Here is an 18,917-nt window from a genome sequence, read left to right as displayed (position 1 = left end):
CCCCCAGAGCCGCCTCTGTCCCCTGGGCACAGGATCCCTCCCTCTGGCTCAGGGACAGGGGATTTGTGTGACTGGAGCAGCCTGAGCCCTCCCTCCATAACTTGGTGTCACTGTCACACCTGCCCTCGGCAACCTGGGCTGGGATAGAAGCCACCTCCTTGGTCACACATGTCACCGGGACCTGGTGGCTCCATGGGAAACATCCGGATGCCCAAAACCCTGGTGGAGCTCTGAGGCCAATGGTGGGGGGTCAGTACCTGTCTGCCTCAATTTCCCCCGTGGCTGGAGCGGGTTGTGAGATATGGGGATGGGAAGAAGGGCTGTCACTGCAGCTCCTGTCCCCCCTCTGGTGTCCTCTGGTCCCTGACAGGTGAGGCTGGCCAAACCCAGACAAGAAAATCCCGTGGGAAACAGTTTCCACCTCATTTGCCAGCAGTTTTGGTGAGGTCCACATAAGTGTGGCATTTATAAACACAGCCCTGGGAATGCGGTTCTGCCATCCTGCCCCTCTCTGCCAGCTGGGGCACTGGGGCCCATCCCTGACCCACGGGGACACAGGCACCTGGGAGGGGACTGCTGGGGGTGCCTGAAAGCCTCAGCTGCTTCTGGTGGGAAGAATGGCTTCTCCTCAGCCCCAGTGCCATCCTTCCCCCGCTCCAGCACAGCCCCTTCGCACTGGGCTCCGCAGGGGAGGTGAGTGATGGGCTCTGGGATTCCCCAGTGCCACCAGGTCCCCAGGCAGGACCGGGGATGGGCAGCATGGACTGATGAGTCCTTTGGGAGGGATTTGGGAGCTGGTGACATGTGATGAGCTGTGGGAAGGTTCAGTCCAAGGAGGGAAGGGGCCTTGTGTGGGCAGGGCTTGGGTGGGACACATGGGCTCGTGGGTTTGGATGGCTGTGGCACCTTCCCCACTGCTGTGACACATCCTATAGGGCTCATCCCATGTCCAAACCCCTCCAAGGGACTGGCATGCCCAGACTTGGGGAATGTGGACCCTTAGAACCCCCAGGACCCCCTGCTCTGAGCAGGAGCTCTCTGCAGAGACAGCCCAAGGATGGGGAGACCCTGGTATGTGGGTTTGGGGAGCTGTGGGACCCTGGCATGTGGGTTTTGGGTTTGGGAGACCCCAGACTGTGGGTTTGGGGAGCTGTGGGACCCTGCATGTGGGTTTTGGGTCTGAGAGACCCCAGACTGTGGGTTTGGGGGCTATTGGCTGCCCTATTAGACTCAAGCACAGGGAGCAGTCCAGGCATGGGCAGCCCTTCTGGGATGAGGCCAAAAGGCAGGAGCTACATCCCAGGTTTTCAGGGTCCACTCTGAGCACAGACCCACCCAGCCCAGCTCATCCCTGTGCTGGAGCAGATCTTGGGGAGCACTGTAGGGTGCCTGATGTGGCTTATCCTTTCCACAGTGTGAATAAATGAGTTTATTCCCAGATTGGAGTCTGTTTGGCTGCTTTGGAGAGGGGAGAGCAGAATTTCTGCCTGTGCTTGGTGGCTTTGGGAGTGGACCCTTGGGGCTTTGTCCCTTGGGATGTGTCACTGCAGTGAGGTGCTCCACTCCTGCACATGGCATTCCTCGGCCCAGCCACCGGGCTGGGAAGGCCCCCAGATGGACCCGTTGTAAGGGAGAGCTAAAAATAGACGTTCTCACGGCAGATGCAGGGAAGCATCCGAACATGTGGCCTCTGGATGTGCCTGCAGACGAGGACGGGACTGACCCAGCCCCATCCCATGCCTGGCTGACACCCTGTGGTCTCTGTGACCCCAAATCTTGCCCCCCGACCCTCCTGTGAGCCCTCCCGGGCAGCCCCAGCCCCTGGCGCTGTCTCAGCACGGGCAGGGGCAGCCAGCAGCCCCGGTGCAGGCAGCGAGGAGGTTAAGCTCCCCACGCCCGCCGGATGCAGCATCCTGGGCTGGGCTCTTTCCATCTTGTTTTGGTTTGGAGGAATAAAAGCTTTGGCAGCAGCAAAGCCGCTTCCCAAAATAACTCAGCCTCCCATGGTAATTATAGAGCTCCGGGCCCCGGTAGCGAGTGGAGGCTTCCCAGCCAGGCCGGGCCATTGGATCGCTGCTGCTGCCGGCCCGAGGGACCCCGGGGTGCCTCGGGGGCCCTGGGGACTGCTCCAGCTGCGCCACCCTCCCTGGGCATCACCATCTCTCCCCTTGGCGTCACCTCGCAGACAGGGAGGTGCAGCCCGTGTCCCCTCCTGCCCCGCAGCTGATCCCTTCAGCTTTTAATGCTCCGTGTAAAGCCCAGGTTGCAGCTCCCCGGCCTCGATGGGCACTGGGCTACCAGAGCGAGGCGGTGGCAGGCGGGTGGCTGCGCCGGGCTGTGTCCCCGGCCAGGCTGACAGCTCCGAGCTCATCCTCGCAGTGCCGGCCTGAGATCGGCCGGCTCACCCCGCAGTGCCCTCCCACCCCCGCTGCTCCTTGAAGGGCAGGGAGAGCCCAGGCTGAGCTCCTGGAGCCCCCAAGCCCCTAATCCCCGGTAATCCTGGAGGAAAGCGCTGGCTGTGGGGATTAGGGCTGTAAACAACCATCCTCACCTGCCTGCCCCTGCCTGCCCCTACCTGCCCCCTGCCTGGACCCCCCAGCCGGCCAAGATGAGGTGCCAGGAGAGAAGGATCCCTGCCTGGACCACCCGAATACAGGATTGAGGTGGCCACCGGTGCTCTCTGAGGCTGTGTTGAGCCTGTGATGGTTGTTTATGGGAATAAAGGGAATGTAGAACCATCTGGACACAGCCTGGATCTATAATATCTAAGGGAAAGAGATTCCAGGCAGTGACAAGGTTGGGGACAAGGCTGAGATAGTCCCTGTGGAGTCACACAGCTTTGGTCAGAGCATGACTGGGGCTGGATTCGTCTTCTCCTCATGGGGAATCACCACTGGCTTTTTTCACGGGCAAGGAAACTGAGGCAACTGAGGAGAAGCCCACGAGAGGGATGTGCTGGGAATGCATGTGACCTCGCCAGCTCCCTGGCTTGGAGTGAGTTTGAAGTGGGATAAGGGCAGTTCTGAGGAGCAGCTGGGCCAGGAGACTGAAATTTGGGGAGGGCTGAGCTCTGCCAGCCTCTCGCCACGGGGAGCAGCCACCACGGCCAAGGCTCCCCCGGCCCCTTTCACGGCCGGAACACGAGCGCCCCGGGCAACCCCGCCCGCGGTGCCAGCATCCTCCCTGCCCTCAGGGACACGGGACACAGCCGCGTGCCACTGCCACTCACATGGGCTCGGGGCCGGGGCATCCCCGGAAGGTGCTGCCATCCATCCCTGAAGTGAGATGGGGTGGGGATGGGGAGAGGGGCACAGCCAGCCGAGGGTCTGGGTCCTTTTGCCAGCCCACCGGGCAGGGGTAGGATGGCTCAGCAGCAGCCCCGGGAAGGGCTCCGGGAGGGGAAGGCAGGCTGGGATTTTGCAAGAGGGAACACTGGGAGACTGGGATTCGGTGACCCGTGCCCATTGGAGTCTCCAATCCCTGGTACCCAGCAGGTGCTGTGGAATGTGTAGTGCTGGAGTGTTTTCCCAGTACCCAGCACCCCCCAACTGGTACCCAGTGCTCCCAAGAGCCAGTGGCTGGTGTGGAGCCCAGTGCCTCCTGCACAGTACCTGGTACCTGCAGGGCAATGCCCGGTGCTGGTGCCACTGCCAGGAGGTCACTCACTGTCACAGGGGCCATTCCCTTTCACCTGCACCACTGACTGGCACTGGGGCCTTGTACCCACTGCCTGCACCGGGCCCTGCCAATGCCCAGCACCCAGTACTGGTGCCCTACACCTGGTGCATGTGCCCTGTCCCTGGTACTGGTACCCTCTCCCTGATGCAGTGTCTTCCTGGTGCTGGAGCCCTGTGCTCGGTGCCATGTGCCACCACCCTGTGCCACTGTGCAGCTCCCGGTGCCCGGTGAGTGCTGCCAGAGCCGGTGCCCGGTGCCCAGTCTCAGTGCCAAAGCGAGTGCCCAGGGCAGTGCCAGGCATTGATGCCAGAGCCGAATGCCAAGGCTGGATGCTGATGCCCAGTGCCCGGTGCTGGTACCCAGTGCGTGGTGCCAGTGCCCGGTGTGCGGTGTCTGGTCCTGGTGCCCGGTGCGCATTGCTCGGTCCCGGTGCCGCTGCCTGTACCCGCGCGCAGTGCGCGGTGCCGGAGCCGGTGCCGGTGCCGGTGCCGCTGCCGGTGATGCCGAGCGGCCGCCCCGCCCGCCCCCCCGCCCGCCCCGCCCCGGGGCCGCCCCCGCCCCCGCCGCTGCTATTTCTGCTAATCCGCGGCGGGGCCCGGCCGTGCCCATCGGCAGCCGCCGCTCCCGGACGGCGCCCGGCGCCGCAGCCATGGTAAGGCCGGCGCGGACGTGGGACCGGCCCGGCCCGGGCTGCCCCGCAGCGCCCCGCACCGTGACACGGGCCCGCTCCCGCAGCCCGGGCCCGCTCCCGCAGCCCGCTGCCCTCCGTGAAGGTGACGGTGCGCGGGGGCGGAGCGGACCGGGGCCGCCGGTGCCGCAGCGGAACGCGGGGGATACACGGGCGGCGGGGCAGCACCTGCCGGCCCCGGAGGGCGGCAGCCCCGGGGGAGGCGGGGGGGCCACGAGCCCCTCACCGGAGCATCCGGGAGGGCAGCGCTCGGGAGCGTCACCTGCGTGTGCCCCGTCCTGCGCTCCTCCCACGGGTGTCCGTGCGTGGGCAGCGGGAGCCGCTCTGGTGCGGCTCCGTGCCGTGCATCGGTTCCCAGCTCTTGGCAGGTCCCCGGGCTGCGGCGCTGGTGGCACTGCCGGCCCGGCCGGGCCCTCGGCCGGGACCGTCACACGCACGGAGCCGGCTCTGTACTCACCGGCAAGGTCCGGAGCCGCCGCTGGCATTCCCAGCCCGCGGCAGCTTGTTCTGCATCTCCCTCTCTGCCTCGCTCCGCGGCGGCGGCAGGTCCCCAGGAGCCGCCCGGCCCGGCCACGTCTCCGCGGGGACCTCGGGCTGTGTCCAGGGTGGGGGTGAGGACAGAGGGTTGCGGCCGTGGCTCGCGTGGCACCGGCTTGTGGCTGCCGGGACAAGTGGCCTTGGTGGGGAGCGCCGCGGCCGCGCTGCCCCGGCAGCCGCCGTGGGAACCAGCCCGGCACATTCCTCCGGAGCTGGATGCAGTGAAACCAGAGAGGCTGGCGGAGCGTGTCGCAACGGAGCGCCTTCCCGACAGGCTCCAGACCGTGGCTGTGGGATGCACACATCAGCCTCGGAAACATCGGGAGGGGACAGCAGCCACAGCTGGGGACCGGGGGCAGCTGGGCTCACCCCGTGCACGTGGGGTGAGCTGGGGCTGGAGGTGCTCCAGAAGGACCCGCAGAGGCAGAGCCGGTGCCCCCGTCACCAGTGCCACATCCCTCTGTCCCCAAAGCAGTTCCCAGCTGGCCCAGAGGCAGCATGAGCACTGGTACCCACTCTGGGCTCTGCTCCCGGCTCTGAGCGGGTCAGATCTTGCCCCAGCCGCATGTGCTGAGATCTCACCTGGTTTCCAGCCTGGACAGGCCTTGCTGTCATGTCCCAGCTCACAGGGAGCCATGGTCCCATCCTGGCGTCCCCACTCAGGTGCTCACAAGCCCTTCAAACTGTGGGAGAGGGGCTGGAGCTGCTGCACCAAGGGCGGTGGCTCTCATCCCCTATGCTCACCCAGAGCAGGGACCCACACCACAGCCTGCCCCAATCCTTGGGGTGCCCAGCACCCTGCTCCTCTTGGAGCTGCCGGGAGACTCAGTTTCCCATCTGGAATGCTGCTGAGGGGTGGGATGGCAGAGCTGGGGCTACCCTGATTCTGCGGCAGGAGCATCCCGTGCATCCAGAGGCGGGGCCGGGCAGGCACAGCCCAGTCCTGTCCCCCTGGGAGTGAGCTGGCCTGGTCCTGGCAGCACTGGGCTTTCACTGGGGGCTTCTCCTGCGCGGGGTTCGTGCCTTTGGGACAGCGTTTGTGCCTGGGATACTCAGCCACAGTGACACAGTGGCCGTGCCGCGGGTGGCATTCTGGGTGTCACCTTTAGAGGGCTTGGGAACGCCTGTCAGCCTGGCGGTAGGGACAGCACCTCGCCGGGATGTTCCCTTCCTTTGCCGGGGAAAACACCTCCCGTGGGAATGTGGTACCCGCGGAACGATGCTCGGGGCAGCCGGTGGCTCTCCTAGGTCAGGCTTTGCCCGCTGCCTCCGTGTCCCCCCGCGCCGCAGCCCTCGGGCTGTCACCGCGGGGACGGTGTGATGCAGAGTGACAGGCGGGGACAGGGCTGCGGGGCCGCTGACAGCCCGGGTGTGAGGCCGGCTTGCACTCAGCCGCGTGTGTAATCTGCTTACGGGGGCACCGACACAGCCCCGGGCTCTCGCTGCCGTAAATCCCTGCTCCTGCCGGGAGTGCAGGCTGGGACGCCGGGAAAGTGGCCGAGCGACCCTGGATTGCGCCTGAGCTGCTCTGATGCATCTCGACACGCATCAAGGTGAATCACCATCCCTGGTGACCCCGAAGTGACAGCTGGGGAACCCTGACTGCCACCCACGGCTCCTCCTGGGGCACCGTTAACCCTTCGCCTCCCAGGGATGAGCCGGGAAAGCCGAGGCAGGAATGCTGGAGCTCCTGCCCGAGATCCCTGTGGTGGGCAGCGTCCCTGCTTCTCCCAGGCCAGGGCTGGGTCCTTCCCAGCCAGGCCCAGCTCGAGCAAGAGCTTAAAGCCACGTGGGGAAGCTTTAAGTATCAGGTGCAAAAGTGTGGGAAAACTGTGTTTCTGACCTCAAATAGGCTGTGCAGCCCTGCTGGGGAATGCTCCAGGTGGGCAGTGGGAGTGGACTGGGATGGAGACGAATTTCATCCCGGGATGGATGGAGTTTTGTCCCAGGATGAGTGGATTTTTGTCCTGGGACAGTGGTGTTTCCAAAGACTGAGTGTCCTCCTGGGCTATAGCCAATCTGTGCATTCAGCCCAGGGGTGCTGGTGTTGCTGGTGGTGATGGTGGTGGTCTTGCAGCCCCCACCCAGGACCTCCCTTGGCCAGTGATGGCTGGTCCTTGAAACCTCCCCGGCCGGGCAGGAGCTGGGTTTGGCTCTGCCCGGGGGTCCCTCACCCCTGCCGTGCCCCTCGCAGGGGCCGACTCTGGCTCCTGGGTGCCGCCCGGCGCGGAGCCTGCCCAGGGTGGAGTTATGCTAATGCTGCTCCCCAGCCCTCGGCGCAGCCGGTGCCACTCGGCATCTTCTGCTGGCCACGGGCGACGCTGGCTGTGCCATGGCCACCTGCCCCGAGCTGCAGCCTGGGCAAGAGGTACGGGGGCAGCGCCCGTCCCCGGCGGGGCGAGAGAGGGGGCAGAGGGGGTGGGGGGCATGGACCGCCCCGGTTCTGCGGGAAGGTGCCACAGCTGATCCTCCGTTCCGAGACGGCCCTGCCGGGGCTGCACTTGCTGCGGGACCCCAAGGCTGCGGCGCGAACCTCGGTGCCGCGGCACTGCCGAAGTCATGGGCCTCGCCGGGGGTGGGAGACGAGGGCGAGCCCCCAAGGGCTGGAGCCCCGAGGGATGGAGCGGCAGCAGGGCTGGTGGTGGCATCACCTCCCATCCCCGAGAGTCCCCGGCCGGGCTGCGCTGGGGGCTGGCGCTGAGGCCCCCCAGGTCAAGGGCAGGGAGGAAGAGGATGCTGCGGTCACACAGACCCACCGAGCACTCGGGGCAGAGGGGAGCGTGGGGGTCCCGCAGCCCCCGCCATGGGGCCACCTGCTGTCCCCCAGCCCGGCCCCGTGGTCCCCGCGCTGTAGCCGCGGGGGCAGCGGGAGCGGGGCCAGGCGTGCGAGCGCTCAGCCCGGGCAGCGCCGTGACCTTGTTTCCAGCCCGCTAATTCCGCGCATCTCGCCTTGCCGCCGGCACCGCTGCCCGCCCCGGCAGCGAGCGGGGACACGGCGTAGGGGAGGACACGTGTCCCCAAGGAGGGGTCTCGCCTCGAGGCCCCGGTCCGGGGGGGCAATCCCCCAACGCGGAGCCCGCGGGGTCACGGGCTCCCCCGGCCCCTGCGTGCCTCTCGTTTGGGGCTGGGGTCGCCTGGCAGTTGCCTTGGGATCTTGGGGACGTTGGTGCCTGCTGGCAGCGGGGCTTGGTCCCACGGGAGCAGCTGCCGGACGTGCCCTTGGGAACGCGTCTCCTCCCGCCAGCGCTTGTAAACAGGATGTGGAGCCATCCCGATCCCGGCGTTCCCGTCCCTCGTCCCAGCCCCGCCACCCCGGGGGCAGCAGCTCGGGGGCAGCTGTGCCTGTCCCCCCCAGCCCCGCCCGCTGCCCGCGCCCCGCTCCAGGGCAGAGCCAGGGGAAGGAGGTGTCGGGGTCCTGGTCATGTCTCTGGGCCGGGTCCCCTGCCCTGGCTTTCTCCCGGGACTGCGGGAACGGGGGCCCCTGTGCTGGCACCCCGTGAACGGCAGCGGGCGGGGGGCAGGGGCGCCAGGGGACCCCTGCCCGCTCTCTGCCTTCCCCGGCTGCAGCCCCGCTCCTGCCGCCCCCAATCGCTCTTCCTCTCTTCTTGGTGTGTCTGCCTCCTCCCGGCCTCTCCCTGTCCTCCTGGCAGGCCGTGGGGCGCGGGGGTGTCCTGGCTGCCCCAGAAGACCCCGAGGATCGGCGGGGTACCCAGGGGGAAGGTGCCTGCCTCTGTCCCCCGGAGTGCCAGGAGCTGGCTACGCCGCAAGTCGTAAGCGCCCGAGGGGCACGGGACCACGGCTGTCCCCGCTGCCATCCCCACGGCTGTACCCGTGGCTGTCCCCAGGGTGGTGGCTGGTCCCCTGGGGTGGCCGTGTCCCATCTCTCCTCCCATCCCTGCCACCTTTAGGCTGCATGTGTCTGGCTGCTGCGGTTTGGGGGCTTGTGAGGCTGAGCTGGGGGGTGCCACACCAGGCTGGCACTGCCACCACCAGTGTCACCTCCTCCTTTGGTCCCCAGATAAAACGTTTCCTGAAGGAGGACTCGGACGAGGCTGAGCTGACGCAGTTCCTGCGGGATTGCCCAGCAGCTGACAGCTCCCGGAAGGTGGAGGTCCCGGAGAGCCGGCGGGAGCCCGGCCACCCCCTGGGCAGCGTAGCCAGGGTCCCCCCAGACGAAGCCAGTGACGAGAGGGACACCAGGATTTTCTCCCGCTCCCGGCCCTCGGATTTCCAGCAGCACATCGCCGCACCCCCGCCCCCCAGCCCCAACCGCCCGCGGAGCCCCTGGGGACAGCTGGACCCCTACGACTCCTCCGAGGTGCAGGATGTGTCCCTGGGGAGGGGGGGACACACGTGGGGTGAGGGGCTGCGGGATGGAGGATGTTCCCATCCTGTGACCACAAAGGCTTTGGGCAGGCATGGCCTCATCCCCTGGAACTCCAGCCCTGGGAATCCCTTTGTGCGCCGGGGGAAGGGGGTCTTCCCAGGGTAGGAGGTGGGCTGGCAGCGTCCCTGTCCCACATCCCCTGTCCCTCTGCAGGATGACAAGGAGTACGTGGGCTTTGCCACGCTGCCCAACCAGGTGCATCGCAAGTCGGTGAAGAAGGGCTTTGACTTCACCCTCATGGTGGCAGGTATGGGGGTGCAGCTGGCCTGGGGGTGCTGACCCCACTCTGCATCCCAAACACCCTGCGCTGGGGAGGGGGGGATCCTGGCTGCCCCCCTCATCTTTGTGCTGCTTTCTCAGGGGAATCCGGCCTGGGCAAGTCCACCCTGGTCAACAGCCTCTTCCTGACGGACATGTACAGGGACCGCAAGCTGCTCAACGCCGAAGGTCAGGGGGACAGTCATGGCCCAGAGGGGTGTCCTGGGTGACCGGGGCAGTGCAGAGCCCAGAGATGCTCCTATGGGCTGCAGCCCCTCTCCCTGCCCCTGACACGACATGTGCTGTGTTGCCAGCTGCCCACTGGCACTGGGGACCACTCTGAAGCAGTGGGGACACCCCTGGACAAGAAGGGGACCCCCATGGAGACTTTATTTCCACGGCAAAAACAAGCCCTGGCTTGTTGGGGATTGGCTGGAGCCGCAGCTTTTCTGGGAGGCTGGGGATAGTCAGGGCCTGGGGCACAGTGCCAGTTCATCTACAGCCAGTTTTTGAATTAAAATGGCCCAAACTTGCCCAGATCCCCAGGAGTTCAAGGAGTTTCTTTGATTTGTTTCCGCTGCTTGGAGTGAAAGCCAAAACACACAATGCAGCAGGAGCATCCTTGGGGATGCAGGGACATGGAGGGTCCTGGGGTGAAGGGGCATGTGCAGTCTGGAGCTGCGGGGTCCTGCAGCAAGGCCCAGCCCCAGCAGCCCCCTGTGCTGCTTGAGCTGGGGTCCTGGGGTGGCAGTGGCACAGCCACCAAGGGATGGGTGCCCATCCATGGGGATGTGGGGGCCGCAGCATGGAGCATCCTCTCCTGGCCTGGAGCATGGCGTGTGTCAGGCTGATCCAGCCGGGTCACCCAGCCCCCAGGGTGGGGCTGACACTTGGGGGTTGCAGCATGTCCCCATGTAACCTCCACCCTCCCTCGTGTCCCCCCTTGTGACATGTGTCCCTCCCCACAGAGCGCATCACGCAGACGGTGGAGATCACCAAGCACGTGGTGGACATCGAGGAGAAGGGGGTCAAGCTGCGCCTGACCATCGTGGACACGCCGGGCTTCGGGGACGCCGTCAACAACACCGAGTGGTGAGTGCCACGGGTGGGGACTGTTCCCAGGGTGGGTGGGATGGTGGGTGCCACGGGTGGGGACTGTGCCCAGGGTGGGTGGGATGGTGAGTGCCATGGGGTGGGGACTGTGCCCAGGGTGGGTGGGATGGTGAGTGCCACGGGGTGGGGGTCTCCCCAGGGCAGACACCCCATGGTGGGTGGGATGCCCTTGGTTCACTGGGCTTAGGTGCTGAGCCATGGAGGTACTGAGCTGAGGGTCCACAGAGAGCAGGGGGTCTCACAGAGGACTTGGTGTCACCTCGCTGTCCCTGCAGCTGGAAGCCAGTGGCCGACTACATCGACCAGCAGTTTGAGCAGTATTTCCGTGACGAAAGTGGCCTCAACCGGAAAAACATCCAGGACAACCGAGTGCACTGCTGTATCTACTTCATCTCGCCCTTTGGCCACGGGTACGGGCAGCCCTGCCCGCACTGCCAGGGGGTGGGGCAGGGGCTCGGTGGGACGGAGCTCACCAGGCTCCCCCCGCAGGCTCCGGCCCCTGGACGTGGAGTTCATGAGAGCTCTGCACCAGCGCGTGAACATCGTGCCCGTGCTGGCCAAGGCTGACACCCTGACCCCCGCCGAGGTGGAGCGCATGAAGAACAAGGTGAGGGGAGGTGGGCCAGCTGGGAGCTGTCCCAGCAGGGCCCTGGGCATGGGGGTGCCCTGGGGTCTCCATCCATCTCCTGCCTGGAATTTGCCCTGGAGCATTTTCCAGGCTTGAAGCACTGTAGAAGACCATGTTGCCCCCATGGCCACCAAGGACACATCTGCCCAGGGCTCAGCTAGGGGTTGGAAGAACTGGGGGGTGTCCATGACATCTGGTCTGGTGGGACATGGCTTTTGGGGGCCATTGGCCCTGTGTGGTGCCTCCCACACCCTTCCCAAGGCCGGAGCCCTGCCGTCAGGGAGCTGTTTGCCTCCAGATCCGGGAGGAGATCGACCACTACGGCATCCGCATCTACCAATTCCCTGAGTGCGACTCGGACGAGGATGAGGAGTTCAAGCTGCAGGACCAGGCACTGAAGGTGGGTCTGGCTCTTCCAGCTCCGTCACTGGAGGAGCAGAGCCCTGTGTCCAGGAGGACACGTCACCCTGGGGTACCTGCAGGACTCTTTGGGACCACGCAAGCTCTCCAGCATGGAGGGGCTGGCACATATCTCAGTACCCAGACGTGTCACCAAGATCCCATGGGTGACACCTGCAGCTTGGTGGGGAAAACCCATGCCACGACCTCTGCTGTCCCAGTGGGCTCTCCACAGCCGGGCCTTTGGAATATCTTGGCAAATGGGTGCTGGACACAGCTGAGAAGGGCGTGTGGAGGGATGCGGGTCCTGGGAGCTGGGGGTCATGGCAGGGCCCTGCTGATCCCCCCGCCCTTGCAGGAGAGCATCCCCTTCGCCGTTATCGGCAGCAACACGGTGGTGGAGGCCAAGGGCCGGCGCGTCCGTGGGCGCCTCTACCCCTGGGGCATCGTGGAAGGTAACGCTGGGCCGTCCCCGGCGGCCCCGGCCTTTGGGGACAGGGACACGGCACGCCCGTTGCAGCCCCGGGCTGGGACGGGCTGTGCCCCTGACCCTGCTCCCCCGCAGTGGAGAACCCGTCCCACTGCGACTTCGTGAAGCTGCGGACGATGCTGGTGAGGACGCACATGCAGGACCTGAAGGATGTGACACGGGAGACGCACTACGAGAACTACCGCACGCAGTGCATCCAGAGCATGACCCGCATGGTGGTCAAGGAGCGGAACCGCAAGTACGGGCGGGCCGGGCCGGGCGGGGGGCTCCTCCCTTTGGGGTGACCCCAGCCACTGCAAGTGGCGGTGTCGACAGGTCAGGGCTGTGCGTGGGCCGTGCTGGGGAGCCCCGGTGAGGTGAAGGGTTCCTCCTTGGTCTGGGAGTGCCTGGGGTGCTCAGGCAGTGAGGGGGCCCTGCAAACCCCGAGGCTGGGTTTTTCTTAGCTGGGATATTCCACCGCTGTGACCCTGGGGTGGCTGGGGGCATGCTCTGGTAGTCAGGGGGCCCTACATCTCCCCAGAGCTGGGGCTGGTTTAAGGGGCATGTTCCAGCAGTGAGGGGGACCCCATGTGCCCCCAGGGTTGGGGCTGGGGCCAGGGTGTGCTCTGGCAGCAAGGGGAACCGTGTGTCCCCTCTGGGCTGGGTGTGTCTCGGGGGATGCTTCAGCACCGAGGGGGATCCTGCATCCCCTGGGGCTGGCTGTGGGGGGATGCTCCAACAGGAAGGGGGCCCCTGCATCCTTGCAGGCACCAGAGCAGGAGCCCAACAAAAGCAGGTGCTGGGGCTCTGCTCCTGGATCAGCCGAATTCACGGCACCCACATCCACTTTAGCCACCCCGAGGTGCTGAGGGAGCCCCCACAAGCAGGGCCCCTGCTGGGACCCTCCAGCCGGGGGTCAGAGCAGTGTGGGGGCAAGTGGGGGCTCTGTGGGTCCCGGGGCACTGGAGCCGTGCTGTGGGGGGCTGGCAGTGGCTATAGGCACCTCTAAGTGTCTCTCCCTGTGTGCCCCGGGCAGGAGCCACCCCTCCGTGCTGAGGCTGTGCTGCGGGGACAGCTCTGCCGACTGAGCCGGGACCGGCCGGGCCCGTGCTGGGCCTCGCCCTGCTCGCCCTGCCACCCCCTGGCCCCTCTATAAAAGTGCTTGTTGGTACCCAACGCTGTCTTGGTCCTTCTGTGCCCGAGCAAGCCCAGGCAGCTGCCCTCGGGGTGAGCCAGCCCTGTGGCCATCCCCTGTGGCTCTGTGGCCACCCACTCTTGTCCCACACAAGCTGCCCTTGGGGTGCCAAAGGACGCTGTGTGCTGGTGGTGTCACCCCGGCTCACCCAGCTTTGGGGGATGTGTCACTGTTTGGTGGCACTGAGCCCCCATCGTGCTGCCCTCCCAGGGATGTGATTTTGGGGTGCTGAGAGCTTTTGCTGCTCAACACATTGTGCTGTTCGGCTGCAGCTCCGTGTCGCTGCCAGGGCTGTCAGGGGCTCCCCACGGCCAGAGCCGAGACAACGGCAGTGCCTTCCAAAGCGCTCCCGAGGCGGCCAAACCCCGGCCCTGGCGCTGGCCCAGCCCGGCACAGCGGGACCCCCGGGACAGGGATGGCCCGTTCTCCCCGGGACAGGGATGGCCCCTCCTGCCCGGGACAGGGATGGCCCCTCCTGCCCGGGACAGGGATGGCCCGTTCTCCCCGGGACAGGGATGGCCCCTCCTGCCCGGGACAGGGATGGCCCCTCCTGCCCGGGACAGGGATGGCCCGTTCTCCCCGGGACAGGGATGGCCCCTCCTGCCCGGGACAGGGATGGCCCCTCCTGCCCGGGACAGGGATGGCCCGTTCTCCCCGGGACAGGGCCGGCCCGTCCCGCCCGTGCCCCAGCCGTGCCCATCGCCCCTTTGCCCGCAGGGGCCGCGGCGTGTGGCGGTGGCACGTGGCAGCACGCGTGACACTGACAGCCGCTGTTGGTGTCCCGGCCTTGTCACCCGCTGGGGTGGCACGTGGCATCCACAGGGACGGGGGAGGGCCGGTCCCTCCCGGGGCCATGGGGAAGCCATCGGCTGGGGGATGCTCGCGGCTCCCTCCGGCAGGAATGGGCTTGAATGGGAGCAGAGGCTCGGGAAAAGGGTGTGGGGCATCCCTGGGGCTGTCGAGTGCCTGGAGAGCCCATCCTGAGACCAGGGGACAGAGGGGAGATGCCGAGGTTTTGATGATTTGAAGCTGCAGGGAAAATCCTGCCCACGGAGAGGCCAGCCCCAGTGGGATTCTCCCCAAAATGGGAGGGTGTGGAGGAAGTCTCTGGGTCCCCCCTTAGCTGGTGTATGGCAGGTTGGGGGTGCTGAGATTTGGGGGCTGCCTGGGGCCACTCACATCTCCCTTGCTTGGAAAAAACCACTCTGATGGTGGCCATGGGCCCAGGGCTGTGCAGGGCTGCTGGGGACATGCAGGGGCTCCGCGGGGGAATGTCCCTGGGGGGCTGGGGCAGCACCCTCACCTCCTCTCTCTGCCCACAGCAAGCTGACCCGGGAGAGCGGGACAGACTTCCCCATCCCCGTGATCCCCCCAGTGCCGGACGTGGAGACGGAGAAGCTCATCCGGGAGAAGGATGAGGAGGTGAGTGTGGGGCGGGCTGAGCCCCAGACCCCCATCCCCGCTCCCTCCTGCCCCGGCGATGGCACAGCCACTGGGAGCCACCCTTCCTGCAGCATCCCGGTGGCTGCTACTCCAACCAGCAGGGTCTGGGGGTGCATCCAGGTTCCCCATCCCTAGCTGCTGCCAATCCCTGTTTGTCTGGGATGCTCAGCCCGAGCCCCATTTGCATGGGAGCTGCGTGGCTGGGGCTCGGCACCATCCACGATCCCGGCTCTGCTCCCTTCCAGCTGCGGCGGATGCAGGAGATGCTCCAGAAGATCCAGAAGCAGATGAAGGACTCGCACTAGCCCGTCCCTCCTCCTCCTCCCCCTCCTGGCCCCGATCAGAAATGTTTACATCGCGCTCCACCTGCCCGGCCCCGCTGCCAGACTCGGTACCGACACCCACCCACCACCTTAAGCTGCGGCATCGCCTTATGCAACCACCCAGCGCCCGCGGGGACCAGGGCACAGCGAGGGGACACCAGGGCACAGCGAGGGACAGGGCCTCTCCTGCCCCGCTCCTCTCCACTCACTGGGGACAGCTTGGTCCCCCAAGCTTTGGTTTCCCATTCCTCCACAGCTCTGGGGAGGGCCCTGGCCAGCTTGGTCCCCACAGTGTGTCCCTTGTCCCCGTGTCACCCTGGGCTCCCTGCTTACAGCCTTTATGCTCAGCTTGGCCCTGGCTTAAGGGAAGAGGAAAGGGGGGCACTGCTGCCAGCCCCCCAAAGGCCCCAGCTGCTGTGGGGGACGGGGCTGTTCCCCTGCCCTTGGCTGGCATGGAGGGACAGCAGCTCCTGGGAACCACAGGGGACAGAGGGGATGGACAGCCAAGGGACAGCCACCATCCTGCTTCATGCCAGCACCAGTGCAGGGGGACAGAAGCTTGTCAGTGTCCAGCCCTGTGTCCTTACCCTGTCCCCACTGAGTGACAGCAGGGCTGTGGCACAAGGAGCACTGGGGAATCAGTGTTGCCAGGGAAAATCCCTTGAACCCCAAATCAGAGGCTGGGCACCCCAGCCTGCCGTGATGTTGGCCCTGTAAAGCAATAATGAGTGTCCTTTGCCCGTGGCACCTCTCACCCCATGGCAACAGCACCGGCCCTGGCTGGAATTTCAGCCCCTGCTGCCACTTGCTTTTCTGTGGTGTCCTGTGTGCCCAAGATGTCCTTGTCCCTGCTGCTTCTTGGCACAGCAGCCCCGTGTATTCTCCAAGGATGTACCCATCTGTGCTGCTTCCCAGCGAAGCGCTGCTGCGTGTCCCCATGGCCCCCACGGTTGTCCCCATGTTCCCCACCGTGTCCCACTTGGTTTTGCTGCCCTACAGAGCACTGCAGCTTCTCCCCCCTGCTCAGACTGTCCCCATCTGTGTTGCTTTCCCACAGAGCTGTGTTGCATCTGTGTGTGCCCCTGGGATGTCCCCAGCCATGTCACCACCCTGCAGGGCTCTGTGTAGTGTCCCTGTGTCCCCAGGGATGTCCCCAGCTTTGTTGCTTCCTGCAGAGCCCCACTGTGTGTCCCCAGGGCCGCCTCTCGCAGCATCCCTGGGGAGATGGATCCAAACCCCTCCTGGGCCTGGGAAAGCCCGCAGGGTATGGTGAGGATGCAGGCAGGACTGGGAGCAGTGGGAGCTGTGGGAGCTGGCTGCCGTGGGGATGTCCTGTCCCCATCAGGGCCCCGAGCTGGGGCGTGGCTGGCAGGGGCTGTGCCCGGCCGGGGTCAGGGCTGCAGGGTGCCCGGGCAGCACCCAGCCTGTGCCCCCCGTGTCCCCGTGCCAGCGGGGGTCCCGTGGCCCCCGTGGGCAGGGCCCCCCCGGGCAGGGCCCTGCAGGGAATATTTAGTGCTTTCCTTTTTTTAATCTCGCTATTTTCTTACAGAAGTCCCTCCCCTGGCATGACGGTCCTAGAGGCGTTTATTAACGGATCAGAGAGTATAGGTTTATAAATTCTTATAGAGTAGTGGAAATATTTTTATCCCTCCACAACCGTTCTCAATAAATACGGCTGACCTGGCTTGTCTGCAACCCCTTGTGGCTTCCACCGAATGGGGGCACCCCATGGCCCTGGGCACCCACATCCCTGGGCACCCATGTTCTGAGGCTGGTGGTGGCCCACCCTGTGGTCTATTGATCCTGTTCCCTTGGCAAAGGCTCAAAATGGATATTGGGGGAGGGGGGGGTGGTTTGGACACCCAGCTTGGGGTGTGGTGGGAGAGCCTCTTGGGATCCAGCTCTGGGATGAGGGGGTGCAAGGAGGCTCATGTGAGAGCAGCTCATGTGATCTCATCTCATGTGCCCTGGGGTGCTGCATGCTGCTAGTGTGGGGCTGGGATGGGAGTGGGGAGGACTGAGGCTGAGCAGGGGATGGAATTGCCCTCCACATGCTGCCCCCAGGCACCACTGTGTCTCCCCACCAGTGGGGGAGCCCTGCCAGGAGACACCACCAGCCCCTGTGCCCAGTCACCCCAGTTTGGGTCCCCTAGGACCTGCTGGGGTGGAGGAACAGGAGGAGGGGGCAGAGGGATGGATGGGCTGCATCTGTGGTTGCCTCCCAGAGGGCATTATCCACCTGCATCCCATTATCCCACCCGGTACCCCAACATCCCACCCCTGCCCCTGCATCCCCTCCCTCTCCTCCACACAGAGCCCTTGGGCTGATCCAGCCCAGCTGAGGCCACGGTCAGGGACATCCCCAGGGCCAGCACAGACTGGGGATGGATGGATGGATGGATGGATGGATGGATGGATGGATGGATGGATGGATGGATGGATGGATGGATGGATGGATGGATACTGGGGGTTCTGGTGGGTGACAAATGGGACATGACCTGGCCATGGGCACTGGCAGCCCAGGAAGCCAAGTGTCTCCTGGGCTCCTCCCCTCATGGTGGGCAGCAGGGGAGGGAGGGGATGTTCCTCCTCTGCTCTGCTCTTCTGAGATCCCTCTGGAGCTGCCTCCAGCTCATCCCAGCACAGACATGGAGCTGGTAGAGCAGGCCCAGACCCAAAATGGTCTGAGGTGGTCCACGGTCTCTGCTGTGGAGGAAAGCTGCCTCATGGGACCTGCCAGCCCCACCCAGTGCTCTGCTGCCAGCCACTTCTCCCGTTGCTGGGGGTCAGAGCATGGACCCCACCTCCTTGAGGTCCTTCCCTCCTTTACCAGCACTGCCTCAGCCCCGCCCCTTGCCTGGCCCAGGGTGCTGAGCCCTGCTGTGGCTGTGATGCCAATTCCTGCTCTTCACCAGGCCAAACCCCCCCATCCCCTCCTATGAACCCTCTTACCAACATGGGAATGGAAAATGTTTGTGCTTCCTTGGCTGGAAGCAGCTCTCACCCCAAAGGCTGGGACACACAAACCTCCCATATCCCACCACTGCAGCTCCAAGAAGGATCCCCTGGCTGCCTCTTCCTCCCCAGAACAGCCAACAGAGCCTCTGCTTTTGGTCCCAGACTGGCTGATTTACCTGGTTCCCATTTTCCCAGAGGATAAAACCCAGCACTGATGCTCCAGTGACATCCCCAGCTGTGCCCACCCTTCCCTGCGCTCCATTCCATGTGATTTTCATCACACCTTTAAAAATAAAAAGTCCCAAACCCACTCAAACCCAGCCTTCCCAAGGCAGAGATTGATATTTCTACACGACAAATGCTTCCATGCAATTCCCCAATGTCCTATTTTTGGTTTCTCACCAGTCCTGGCACTGGTTGCAGCATCCGTGCTGGAGCTCCAGCCGAGCTCAGAGGAAGGGAATGGAGGTTCCTTAGGGCAGAAAAGGAAATCTCTCATCTCCTTCCCTGGGCTGTACCACCCATGCCTGACACCTAATGAGGTGTCACCTCAGGTGACATCAGTCCTGTTGTTTCCTGTTTCCCCTTAATTTCCCTTTCCCTTTTCCCCTTCCCTTCCCATTAATTTGTTCCTTATATAATTAATTATATTTTCCCCTATGGGAGAGCCCCTGCAGCCCCACCTTTTCCCATCTTTTCAAATCCAGAAACCACGGCGCTGCCTCCAGCTCTTTCCCCCCCACTCTAGTACCTCTTCTCCACTTGTCACATCCATTCCTGGTGCCATCTCTCCTGGATCCAGGGGAGCCAGGAGCAGTCATTCCGATTGCTCCCATTCCTG

General features: G+C 65.0%; 1 protein-coding gene across 1 annotated transcript; it reads left to right on the top strand.

The window, feature by feature from the left end:
• The first annotated feature begins 3,979 nt into the window (after window positions 1-3,979).
• SEPTIN4 (septin 4) lies at window positions 3,980-16,802 on the top strand. The gene is made up of 12 exons (XM_064394727.1): window positions 3,980-4,330; window positions 8,922-9,221; window positions 9,444-9,537; window positions 9,651-9,737; window positions 10,517-10,640; window positions 10,937-11,071; window positions 11,151-11,268; window positions 11,588-11,689; window positions 12,047-12,143; window positions 12,254-12,416; window positions 14,675-14,774; window positions 15,041-16,802. The coding sequence occupies exons 1-12, from the start codon at window positions 3,995-3,997 to the stop codon at window positions 15,098-15,100; spliced, it is 1,716 nt and encodes a 571-aa protein (XP_064250797.1). The 5' UTR covers window positions 3,980-3,994; the 3' UTR covers window positions 15,101-16,802.
• The last annotated feature ends 2,115 nt before the right edge of the window (window positions 16,803-18,917 follow it).

This window comes from Passer domesticus, chromosome 19 (genome assembly GCF_036417665.1).
Source record: "Passer domesticus isolate bPasDom1 chromosome 19, bPasDom1.hap1, whole genome shotgun sequence".
NCBI classification, from domain to species: domain Eukaryota; kingdom Metazoa; phylum Chordata; class Aves; order Passeriformes; family Passeridae; genus Passer; species Passer domesticus.
The sequence above is the reverse complement of the archived record's forward strand: the minus strand, read 5'-3'. Positions and strand labels throughout refer to the sequence as shown.